The sequence below is a fragment of the Hirundo rustica genome, chromosome 11, assembly GCF_015227805.2.
Source record: "Hirundo rustica isolate bHirRus1 chromosome 11, bHirRus1.pri.v3, whole genome shotgun sequence".
NCBI classification, from domain to species: Eukaryota; Metazoa; Chordata; class Aves; order Passeriformes; family Hirundinidae; genus Hirundo; species Hirundo rustica.
Window position 1 is genome coordinate 7,205,058 of NC_053460.1, and position 13,173 is coordinate 7,218,230.

A 13,173-nucleotide genomic window follows, 5' to 3' on the forward strand; every position below is an offset into this window, starting at 1 on the left:
TGTGCAGAGAGGCGAGAGCGATGGGAAGAAGGGCCCCAGCCCCTCTTTGGGCCCCAGAGCAGCAACACTTGCTCACGGGATGGAGCGCAAAAAGGCTGGCATTCCTACAGCAGCAAGGACAATGGGGAGGGATGAGGAGGCACTGCCATAATCAAATGCAGGCCAGCTGGCCCTCCCCCAGGAAGGGCAGGCACCTCCTTCACTTGCCAAAGGCTTTGTTTTCTAAGCCACAAAGAACAAAGTGGCTGAGGAGGAGAGCACAGGAGAACTCACTGTGGGCGCAGATCCACCCATGAGCTCAGGTAACCCATTCCTGGAGATGGAAACACAGATGGAGAGGGGTTGGGCAATATTCTGCCCACTCCAAGCAGAGGTCAGAAGCAGCAGCTCCTTGTATGCAGCAGAAAAAAGACAACGGAGGGACAAGAATCAGCAGAGGCTGATGGTCAGGGGTCCTTTGAGGGAAAAGATCCAAGGGAAGCAGACAGAACACGGCTGAAGGAATTGCTTGTGGAACAGAGCCCAAACAAATCCCACTATGGGAAACCCCATCATTTCTCAACCCACCTTGCCCCACCAATCCTGTGCAGTGAGAATTGAAGCTGAACAGCTTCCCTCAGAAAACAAACATAAGGCAAGGGCTCAAGTTGCAAGAGACTCACAAGCTAAGGCAGGGCAACAACCATACTTTCCCTGAACACCAATGAGGCACCATCTTGCACAACATCCTGAGAAGCAGGAAAAAGCCCCTGGAGCTGCCTCAGGCCCTCCTGTAATGATACAGGCAGTTCAGCTCTGGGCACCACACCACCACACAGCCAAAGGGTATGCAGGTGCTGAGCCTGCAATGGAAGCTGCCCCTTCTGGTTGGGTCGGTGCTTTCTTCCACTTGTGCCAGCAAGGATCATGCACTTTTACTCCCAACCTTCAGCAGGACTGGTTGTCACCCCAGGCCTGGTAGAGACTGTCCATGCTGCTGCAAGTAAGGTGCTCACATGGGCCATTTCAAACCTGCAGTCCAGGTAACCTGCACTTCACTTGTGGTAAAGTCAACAGCATGGGATATAAGAGTGTTCTGGGAAATAATTCATCCAGAGAGAGCTTGAGGAAGGAAAAAATATGAATGCTAATGAGATAAACAAGGAGAGGAAGACTTGCTGTGGCTGCTCCTAGTCTTGAGGGTTCATCTATGGCAGTGTTATTGTGAACCCAGCATAGAGAGCAGGAGAAAAGGATACTGGGGCTGTCCCTGTAGGAATCCCAGAACAAAACAGACATTAATGCTTTTGGTACACCATACATACCCTTCCTTGTACAGCTGCTCAGTTTTTCCCCAAAAGCACTGTATGGTGCCAGATCCCAGCACAGTCTTGGAAGTGAGTAAACAAGGGACAGTGGCCAAACCAGGCTTGAAGCCACAGGGAGATGGCAGGACCCCGAATATGCCCACATTGATTTTGTGGTACTGAAAAACAATCCACAGTCAGAGGTGGGGAAGGCAGATTCCTTCACTGTTCCACCCCCCGTCAGGCACCAAGGGCTAGTGCCACAAAGGAAGTGGGGACAAATGGAAACATCCAGCTTGGCACCAGTCATGTCTTTGGGGAGGGAACCCTGCCAGTCCATGTGCAAGCTCCATGTGGTTTGGCCCAGCTCAGCCTGCCTCATTGCAAGGAGCTCTGACAGGCCTTCAGGAACTGCCAAGCAGTGAAAAAACACAGTACAGCATCTTGATGGGGCATATGGGGTTATGCTGTGCTGTCCCAAGGCCTGTCCAGCAGCCACAGGCAGCGCCCTACAGAACACTTGCCCACCACATGCAGGAGGGCCAGCACAGAAGAGCCTCCCATTCCCAGCAGGCAGCGAGGTACGTGAGGGATGAACACCATGATCCCCGTGGTGGGCGTTCCACTCCCTTGGTGCATGCTGAGATGTTTGGAGGTCTGAGCTTGCCAGCTCATTACCATAGCGTACATTGCTTACGCATCTTTGGGCTTCTTCCCCAAATCCTGGGGTTTGGCACTCTGCAGGCTCTTTACGAGAAGGAAAATCAAGGACATTTCTTATTGTAGACTCCTGCTGTAGATATCCCCTCAGATATTAGGGAAGAGAGAAGGGAGTTTGGGTAGGCACTGAGAAGATCACTGCAAGAAGGTCAAAAGCAGAGCAGTATCGGAAAACAGTGAAATCGGCTTAGATAAAATCTTCTGCTTATCCCCCACCTCCCAGACCATGCCACTAACTTTGTTTTGGGATGGCAGAAAGCATTCTGGAGATCAAGATCAAACTCACAGGCACGGAAAGAACTTCCATGCTGTGCAACAACTTCTGCACTGATCCTACAGCTGCAGGATGTCTCCCCCTACACTCCTGGTTTCAGTTGGCCACTGGTTCACAATACACACATGGTATATTTACACCACCAGAATTGTTTATGGCTCTACTGAAACCAGTGAGATCAAAATCCTCCTCCCTCCCTGAGCCAGCTGCCTCTCCTCCACACAAAGCAGTGTGCAAACACACTGTGCCACTATCACTCTGTTTTCACTGGAGCCGTGTGGCATGAAAGGCACAACCCAAAGGGCTGCTGCTGCTGCCAAGGACTGCATCCTGGAATTTTCATCCACCAAAAAGAAGCTGCAATGCCCTCAGAAAATTAATGGGCCACTGTTGGAGTCTATGTAGCATTTGTATCCCTAGAAATGACTCAGGCTCTGAAAAGACATGGAAGCTCTGGAGGAACACACCGCTATGGAGTCATGTGCAACTATCCCGGCGCCCCAAGAGCCACCAGCACAATGTAATTTCCATGCCTGAACAGAGCACTGAGCAGCCTGGAAGCTTTGGGGAGACCTCAGAACACTTTGCAGAACCTGAAGGGGCTCCAAGAGAGCTGGAGAGGGACTTTGGATAAGGGCATGGAGTGACAGGATAAGAGGGAATAGCTTCAAACTGACAGAGGGCAGGATTAGATTGGATATTAGGAAGAATTCTTCCCGGTGAGGGTGGGGAGGCCCTGGTACAGCTTGTCCAGGGAAGTTTGGTCACCCCATCCCTGCAAGTGTTCAAGGCCAGGACAGGGGCTTGTAACAACCTGGTCTAGTGGGTGGAATCCCTGTAGCAGGGAAGCTGGAACTGGGTGATTCCTTTAAAATCCCTTCAAGCTCAAACCACTGTATGGCTCTACGATCATGTGCTACAGTCCACATTTGTGCTCCAGAGACTTCCAGCTCTGGCTGGAAGGGTTCACATACAACCAATGTCTGGCTTGGCTGCAGAACTGTCAATATGCCAAACGAGGCTTGGTGGTTTTATGTGCTTCAATTTATCAGAACAAACATGAGAAAACCCTTCCCAGGATCCTTCCCAGGATTCTCCATGATGGCAAGGGGTGTTCAAGTACCAGAGCAGCCCCTAAACATCTCTTTTCAGTGAGGTAGAAAAGCACAGATTCTTGCCATTCTCCTACGGCACAGAAGGCATTTCTCTCTCCATTGGGGTTAAAAAAAAAATACATATTTCCACAGCAAGAGGGTCCCCCCACCTGCACAGCACACTGAAGAGATGAGGCAGAGCAGACCTGCAGAACGTCACCCAAGAAACTCAGTCCTCATTGCCCTGACAGCAGTGTTCTGGGCTGCCTTCCCCACTTTTCTGCCTCACACAGGACGTTTTCCCATGTTTTCATGTTTAGCTAAATTTCCTCCCTCCTCCCCTGAGCACTTCTGGCTGCCAAGGCAGCTCAGAGACAGCAACAAAGTGGCACCTACATCTGGTACAGCTTAACTTTTAGTGTCTATTCTTTCTGGAATTTGAGAACTTCAATACCCAATGTTTGTACAAGTGTGGAATAAATGGAGCACAGGCTCCCTGGCCTTCTGTTCTTGCCAAAGTTGTATTTTAAAATGCACTTAGAAAATCCTACTGCTTATTCATCTGCAACTTTAGAAATTAAAGAACACCAAATCCAACTGCAGATCTACTAAATGGGTGCATTTACACTAAACCGAACAGGTGGGAAGGTCAGGCACTCAGCACAATCACCACAAACATCCTCTCCTCCTGCTTCCCAGACCCCTGTGATGATCCAGGGAACCCTTGTTCCCTCAGCCACATTTCTCAGCTCTCCATTCTGGTGCTTCCTTTCCTCAGGCAGGCCTCATCATGGGAGGAGTTGGACTGTACTTAGGACTGAAGAGCAGGGTGCTATTCCTGATAGGTCAACAGGCTGAATTTTCCATGTGTAAGGACACAGGAGGAAAATGCAGGAAACCTACGCTGGCATGGCCAAGGCTGGACACAATCAGCCCATCTCTTGGGCCTTGTCATCAGAGCCAGCACTGCCATAATCCTGCTGTCCACTGTGGCCATGAAAGGGGTTAAAAAGCTCCAGCTCAGAGAGCAGAAAACCTCTATGCTTAACAGATGTGGACATTTTCTGGAAGACATACCCACCCCTTCTCTCATATACTTACTTGAAAAAAATCACTGCAGACACATGAGCATGAGGGGACTGCTGCAGGTTAAAGATCCAGCTCCCTGATGGAGCAAATACTACATTACACATCTTTCATAAACAATCTAGCAGACTTTTTACACCTTCCTCTGTGCAGCAGATGCCTTGTCTCACCTTGTCAAAGAATTCATAGAGCCTGACTGTTTCACAGACTCGGTGCCTCGTTTCATCCAGCTGGGTGCAGAACTCCTCCAGCTGATCTTCATAGGCCTGCAGCTTTGCCCTGTAAGAATGCACATCCACAAAGGAAAAGTCTTCCCATTGATTCATCTTCTTTAATGCCTCCTGTCCCCTTTTGCAATATTCCTGAAAACAAAGAGGAATTGCTTATGAGGACAGAGACCTGGAATCAACAGTAAGTAGTCTACAAGGCCATTAATAGCTAAGGCTAATTAGACCAGTTTTTAAGGTTCAAATCACATGAGCAGGGGTGTCTTTGTTTACAGTAGAATCCTGGAGCCTGATCTCTTACGATTTACACTCGTCACACAGCAGCTTGTAAAGGCCTACACAGCAAGACCATGGCTTAATTAGGATCAAAAAAAGGCAGTGTTACAAGCACATCAAAAGAGAAACAAAAAAATCCATCTTTCATCCCAGTAGTTATTTTCCCCAAGACTGGTAAATGCCATCTAAGTGCTGAGCTGGTGGCTTTGTCTGCAAAAGGAGAGCAGGGATACCATGCAGTGAGATGGAATGACACACACTTTGGTGATGAACCCTCTTAGCATCACGTGCTTGGCTGAGCACATACAAGACACGAATGCTACCAACCCAGACGCTGGAGAATATAATTTTCCAATCCAACAAAACTTACACTGGCAACAAGATCAAACTCCTTGAACTGCTTTTGTGCTTGAAGCAGCATCTCCAAAGAATCATCCAGGTTGATAGTTTCCTTTAGCCGTTTTCTGCCAACATTCTCAATCCAACTGCTGACCTAGAAGAAAAGGGAAAAGTCCTGCTTGTTAGTCACCCTGTGCTACTCACCAACATTGCCTTTATGTGGAAAGAGCAAGGAACTGCTCTCATAACGTTGGTCATCTCATTACTGGAAAGAATGTGTGTAGACTTCTTTCCCCCCACCTCTGGCACTTCAGTCTGAGCCTCCTGCTAAGAGTTTTTCCACTTCAGGTTACAGAGTAATTGAAAAGCTCTGCTATTGCTCACTAGCCTTAGGCATAAACAGGGCTAGTGGCTGCCTGGGCTCTGTTTCAGGTGAGCCATGGTCTAAAGCAAGCTCTACAACCTGCAGACTGGCCTGAAATCCCTATTATTGTTACCCCCCAACTGGGATCAAATCTCCTTGCTGCCGGATTTCCTACATCGCTTCCCTTTTCTGACTGCCAGGACATGAACTATGTCAGTGTGAATGTATCGATGGACTCTCCCCATCTGCAATGTTTCATGGTTCTCTGGGACTCTCAGCTGCTGGTTTTCTGAAGGCAGCTCTCCACAAAGCTGAGCAGCAACTGTGTGTTCCTCAGTGGAGCCCAGCTACTGCTGCAGTTATCAGCCCATATCCTCAAAGAGGGGTAGAGGACTGACTAACAAGAGCATTCTAAGAGCAAAGCAGTCACAGGAGGCCAGGCAGGATAACTCAGCATCTCCATCATCACTAGGTTTTAAAAACAGGCTGGTAAACTTGTCTGTAATGCTCCAGGCATTAGGTAGGTGCACCTGGGGGAAGGGACACACTAAGTGCTTCCTAACACCCACGCATCCTGTTTTCCTATGTCACCTGAATCCATATCCCAACTCAACCCCACAGTCAAGGACAAACTCCTAGTTTTGTGGACTGTGAGGTTACAAGGAGCAAGCCCACTGGCAAGAGGAGATGGTGGTGGTTTCTCAGTACTGCAGGGGGGCACACTGCTGCTGCCTAGAGCTCCCAGGCAGGCTTAACAGGGGCAGTCGGAGCAGCAGCAGAAGCTGCTGCTGCCATCATTGGTGATGTACAAGCAAAGTAAGCCAGGAGCAGTTGAGTGTTACTCAATTTAACAACAACAAGAACAACAAAAAAGTTCAGCTTAAAGCAAAAACACGTTGCAGTGCTTACTTCCGTGCCTTTTTTCATTTCTGTTTGGTATTAGGAACCTGTGTGTTTAACAAGTCTCTACCAGGTTCTTGCAACACACTTCTTGTCCTGAACACATCCTGCATGGCGCCCAAGTGTCTACCTCCAAATGGGAAGTCATTAAAACTCCCGGATCCACCTTGGCTTGTGAAGACACTAGGTAGGCTACAGCCTCCTTTTCAAATCCAGTTCCCACTAGAGGAGAGGAGCCCAGAATCCCAGAACAACAGTGAAACTGATCCTAATAGTGATTTTCAAGGACACATAAACTTCACATTGTTGATGAGTTACAGCACAAGAGACCATGAGACTCCATAATCTCAGGGTTGAGTTTAGGCTTATGGATCTACAACATGGAACCTCTGGGAACTGCAACACTGAAAAAGGACTGATCAGCTCTTGAAGGATGCTCAGACCTGAGCTGCTTTATGACTTTTTGAGGTCCTCTATTAACATGGCTACAGGTTTCAAAGGTCTTTCTGAAAGCCAGTGCCTGTTTGCTTCAGTTCATGGCTGTCAGGAGTTTCAACAAGCACTAGATGAAGTTGAAGGTCTCACAGAAGTGCAGGGGGAGGTTGAGCATGGCTCTTGGGCTAAGGACAAAAGGCTGCTCCCTTACAGGAGCCTGTATAGAGGGCTGCACCCAAGAGGCAAACTGAGTGTACCTGGTGCTGCACCCAGAGGGGAAGGAGTGCACCTGAACTTACCAGATATCAGGAACCTAAGAACAGCACAGGAATCTGAACAACAGAGTACACGACAGGGATGGGCAGCCAGTGTGGGGCAGGGATATCCAACAACAGGATGTCAGCAAACCCTGCAGGAGCTACAGCCCAAAGGGGACATGCAGACTTATTACCAGCTTGTTGTCATCACACTGCTGCTTCTCAAGGTGAAATATGAAGAATGCCTCATCAACACTCTCACTGAGAGGGTTAAAAAAGACACCCAACCTTAAAGTATATTGCTTATCTATGAGTCAATTTACAGATATTTATGAGGTTTGACTGATCCACACCTAGAAGAGAAGCCAGGAGACTTCCACCTAGCATCAGGAGATACCAGGGAAATAAGTGGCTTAATTCTCAGCACTGCTGAAACTCTATCTCAAATTTTTATGTTCAGTTGTTCTTTTTAAGCATCAAGCATCACTGTACACCTTCACACAACAGACCAAGAGGCCCAGTACCCAGAACACACAGTCAGAGGGCAGCAGTCACTGGATCTGACAGGCAGGCCTTACCTCCTTAAAACACCCTTCCACTTTCTCGAACTCCATCACCAGCTCCAGTTCCTGGATGCGCTTGTTTGACATCATCACCAGTCGGTGAACGCCCTCATCAACTTGATTATAAAGCACGCTGGCAATATCCAGTGCATCTCTGCAAGGGGACACAGGTCTGGTCAAGGGTTTTGCATCAGGTCCTTCCCCCAGCCCTTCATGCAAACCTGGCTAACAACAGCACTCCAATCATCCTCCCCGTGGGACCATCTCCATATGGAGAACAGAAGAGACTATTGCTGCTCCTTGCACATTACCATGATTCCCCACTCTGACCCCAATGCAGATAACCTGGCAGGAAGGACAAGAGCATCTCCTCCCAGCTAGGCTACTTGGAAGACTTACCATATTTCTCACACTTTCAGCTTTTCATAAACATGAATTGTTGCATCAATGGATTTTCACAAAACACAAGGTCAAGCAGTTTCAGCATCTAAAACCACCATTTGAATTTAATTAATAAGCCAACACTAGTAAGCAAATCTCTCCTGAGTGATAGCAACAATATTAAGTGCCTGATGCCCCACTTACTCTCAGGTTTTCCACCAGCCAAACAAAAATGCAAAGTGTACAACAACTCAGTGCCATGAGAAATCAGATTTTACAGTGTTGTGCTGATGAGATTCAATGAATGAGCTCCCTACCTTCCACAGGCAGCCGTGCTGACCAAAGCCCAGCAGGCAACACCAGGAGGCACTGTCCCTGCCAACCTGCCACAGCACACAGGCAAGCATGGAAGAGTTCAGGATAGAGTCCAGGGCCTTCAGATGCTGCAACCACGGTCTTGGTAAGATGATGAGTATTAGCAAGCTCCTTTTAGATGTGTGCAACACCTCTCCAGAGCACAGGCTTGGGTGAATTACAGATGGGATCCAGGAGACAGAAGAGCATTCAAGCCTATTCTTGTATTTCTTTCACTTCTAGATTTCCCCTCCTACAATTATGGGCTCAAGAGACAGCTACAAGAAAACACTACAGCCTCTTTCAGCTGTGCTCTACACTGGCATATTCAACTGCCTGGTCATCTCCTGTACTCACCCTAAATCAATTTTCATTTGTTTTACAACCTTCTGACTTATTAGAGCGTGGCTTTTTATCATATAATTATCTAAAGCCCTTGCAAAACAGGTAGCTAATATTGTTAATGGAATATAATTCAAAACAATTCAGTATACATGTTTATTTCTTTCTGGGTTTACAGGCAATCTTGAACCTATGAAATGCAACCGAATATGAGCGTTTAGTAGCAGCCATCCTGTAGTTTTAATTGACACGAGGTAGTGCCATAGGTCTGGACAACTAGCTCTGCATAGCAGAAATCCACATTATTTTTCCATTCAGAATTCCATCCAGTGTGCAACAGCCAACTTCTTAAACCTCAGGCTCCTAGATACTTTTGTTTTTCCTCTTTGAAATGCCATTAGACTGAATGAATTTCTCCAAAGTGCAGCCAAAAATAACGTGAATTGTTTCTGGACTAAGATCAGTGCTACTGCAGTGCAGAGCAGACAGGTCCTGTACAGAAAATCTGAAGGCTTCAATGGAAAGATCCGAGCTGTAGCGCTGCTCTGGCATTTCCCAAAACCACCATAAACAAACCGTGATGATATGAGCCTTCTGTTTTGTAATCCTTTCCTACAGACAGGCCCAGATCCAACCCAGGAAACTCACAGCAGCAGAGTCATAATCATTGTCCAAGCTGAGCTCTGGAAAGTATTTACAGGGCAGGTTGTGGAGGCCAGTTCCCGTCAGCAGCAGTGACACAGCTGGGACAGCTAATGAGAAAAAGTTTGGACGATGGCTGCTAGCTAAATTTGGCAACACCATTAATGCTGTTCGGTTTTGTGCAGCAGAGCCTATCTGTCAAGTCCCATTTTCTGAGTCTCCAGCATATTGATGGCCAGACAGGCAGACACCCTTTGGCCTTACTCCCACAGGGCTGAATTCCCTGCTGGCATTAATGCCCTCATCCACTCAGGAAAACTCATGGATACAGCAAACACTTCCTCCCGCTGGCACAGACAATCAAGCGCCTATAACTTCAGGCATTCCATGCTGCTATATGCAAACATTTTCAATTACCCCCTCATGAGGCAAAGTATTTTTCAAACCTTTCCCTGAGCTTCCATGGAAATCACTTTGGTGTTGATGCTACTTCTTTGATGGCACTCATCAGCAAGCCAGATTGACCTGCTAGACCTTGTAATTGGAGTGCTTATGTCCACCCAAGCCAGTGACAAAGCGAGCATCTATGGCCTCAGCACTTAACATGGTATTGTCAGATGTAACCTGACGGCACAGGGAGCTGAGACAAGGGTTCCAGCTCTAGCATTGCCTGAGCTAGCACAGAGCATGATCTGATATGGGGATGGGGGCCAAGGAGTCCCACTCTGCCCCTTTCCATACCTCACAGAGGAAACACCCCCCTCACTGTTTTAAGTCTGAGTAGTTTTTCTTGACAGGAGTCAGTAGCAATTTGGGCTGCAAGGCCTGACAAATACTAGAGATTCTAGCAGAGCAGCACATTTCCCAAAGTCACAAAACACAGGCGTTCCTGAGGACAACACTGCAATTATGTGGGGGGAAAAATCACCCTCAAGGTAAAAGGATAGGAAGTGATAATTAAAATTTTTAAAAAGCTAACAAAACCCACATTTCAAGGTTTTTTTAAACGAGAAATGGGCATACCACAAGGTCACTGTGTAAAGAGGCTAATTCACTGTGCCACTGTGGAAAAGACCAGTCACTCAGAGCCCACTTGAGATCAGTGCTGGCCTTATGACCAGCAAACCCCTCAGGGAAAATCAGGTTCAAAACTGCAGCAACAAAATACTCCTTCCTGCTGGCCCACCAAGCAAAGTCCGAGAGGAACCCATTTCAGGAGAAGGGGCTTGAGTGAACTTCTTGGTGCCCAACCAAAGGACTGAGAAAAATCCACCCCAAACAACACTTCTGGCCCCATGCATTCCTTCTACAGAAGGGGTTATCCTGCCTCTGAAGATCTCAATCCAACCAAGCCTTCATATGCATTTGCAGAAGGTAGAAGGGAGCTCCAGTTTAGAAGTGAGCCCTTTGCCCCATTGGATGTAATCATAAAATACGTATCTCAGTAAATAATGTGGCTGCTAGAGATGTACAGAATCTACACATCTACGCACATCAGCCATCTTCCCTCTATCTCAGCTGATTCAATGATACCAAAAGTGACATCCTGTTACGGAAGACACAGAGAAAACCTCTGCTTTACTGATCCACAAGCATCTCAATCTTACCTGAAGTCAGTCCAGGATGAACTTGGGAGTTTATGCTACAGGCAGGGACTAGACAGAGAATTCAGTTCTGAAGAAGGCTGGAAATTAACTCTTAGCAGTAAGTTGGGCTGTTTGGGGTTATACAAGCCAAAGTCCCTTACTCCTGTCATTTAAGTGAATTTTTTTTTCTCCTCTGTGAATGCTTGCAGCAGGCTATTGATGCCCTTATCAGCCACAATCTAAGGCTGCCCCTTCTCATGGTCCTGCCAATGGTCTTCTGAGCAACTGCAAACAACATGCACAGAAAAAATGTTTCCCAGCAGCTCCTCTGGGCTCAGAGCCCTCAAACAACTTCAGGTGTGGCCTTACACCATTCCTGCTCCTCTGCGAGTTCCTCCAGCACCCTGCACATCAGCTCTTTGTTTCAAGGACCAGCCACGCTGTTTTCACACGTTCTGCCTCGCTTGGCAGGCATTCATTAAAACCTCAACATCTAGTTGTTGATCTTCTGTTGCATCTCCAAGGTAACTCCATTCATATGTTGTCAGCCCCTGACAGTTCACTTTTAGCAGCCGGACAGGCTCTCTGACTAACATTCATCTTTCACTCTCTTACACAGAGGAAAATATAAGCCTTTCCATGCTGTAGTATAAAGTAGGTAGGCAAACTGAGCCAAACAAAGAAATCACTCACAATCCATGGGAAAGTTTGTTTTTTTGATTTACTTGGGCACTTCAGTGCACACAGAGAGGATCTACTGGGCATTAAGCCTGTTCTCCCAAACCTCTGTACATCTGTTTATCTGTTTACACACACACCCACTTGCTGATCTAGATCTTAAAAACTTCCTAAATGATTTCCAGCACGCTAGTAAACTTCACAATATCCTGAAACAGGCAGTTTTATGGAGAAAAATGATACTTCACACAAATATCTATTTCTTTTTCAGCCTCAGATTCAAAAGTTTTTAAATCCTGTCTTTCAGCACCTTCAAGGCAGCTTGGAGTAAACAAACCAAATATTGAAAATTTGGTTGAAGAAAAAAGTGACTTCCATCCTGGCACACAAAGGAAACACCTGGTTGTTAAAGACTTTAAAGATATTTTAATAGTGGCCTGTGCAATTCTGAGCACGAAAGGCAGAGTTGTTTGAAGTCAGTGGAAAGTCTCGTTTCAGCTCAGATTTGTGTGGATGCATTGCAATTTCCCTGCACATGGGAGTGTGGTAATAAGTCTTTTACTACATTCTTCCATGGTCAAATCATCAAAAGCAATTTTGCAATAGTCGGGAGTCAATATAATTTATAGCAAAAAGGAGTAGCTTGATGTCAAGTTTATGTTTCCCCAAATCCTGTTTTCATTGGGCAATTATAATTTCAGTGGAAAAGGTTCCAAATATCTTCATTTTTCTGGAGAAGTGCCAAGCTGTTGTATAATGGTAGGGTAATTTTAAACCTACAATTTAGAAAGACCATTTCTGTCTGAATCCATTCTTCAAAAACAGCCAGCCTTGGAGAGTTACACTTTAGTTTTCAAAGCAAAATACCTGTTTTGTTTTCAAAAAATAGATGACCACAGAAGCAGCATCCAGCAGAGTCACAAAAGCAGGTGCTGCCTGAGCCATGCCTGCTGATGTCAGCGAGATGCAAACAGGAAAGGAAGCAGCAGAACCATCACTATTCTTGTCTGTCCTTGATGCCTGCCCCTTCAAGAACCACTTTGATAAACAGCAAGAACAGCAGATCTAACAAAAGGGCTGAAATCAAGAGTTCATCCTCTGGCCAGCCTTGGTCAATTTTAAAATGGCAAAAATTCATGGATGGAAGGAAGTACTACATGTCAGTAATGTATTTGATGGAGTTTGGGCAAGTATAGGGCAGCTAAGTTGTCCTGGGAAAATCAGATATCCTTAATCTGATTTGTCCTGCAATTTAGAAGAAACACAGTCAGACGTTACATTAGCTTCATCTAGTCTTCCACTCTTGGTGTTGAACTTCCCTTGTCGATACCCCTGCAGGTTTCAGCAGAAAATGAATAGGATCTGGAAA

The 13,173-nt window shown here is 46.6% G+C and overlaps 1 protein-coding gene across 6 annotated transcripts in view; it reads right to left on the reverse strand.

Moving 5' to 3' along the window:
• PLEKHG4 (pleckstrin homology and RhoGEF domain containing G4) overlaps window positions 1–13,173 on the reverse strand; it is a 93,395-nt gene that overhangs the window by 22,107 nt on the left and 58,115 nt on the right. For all 6 annotated transcript variants that reach the window (XM_058422037.1, XM_040075054.1, XM_040075053.1 and 3 more), the window contains exons 11-13: window positions 7,837–7,975; window positions 5,334–5,456; window positions 4,631–4,822 (exon numbers count right to left, since the gene is read on the reverse strand). In XM_058422037.1, coding sequence (XP_058278020.1) covers window positions 4,631–4,822; window positions 5,334–5,456; window positions 7,837–7,975 — 454 coding nt within the window. The remainder of the gene's footprint in view (window positions 1–4,630; window positions 4,823–5,333; window positions 5,457–7,836; window positions 7,976–13,173) is intronic.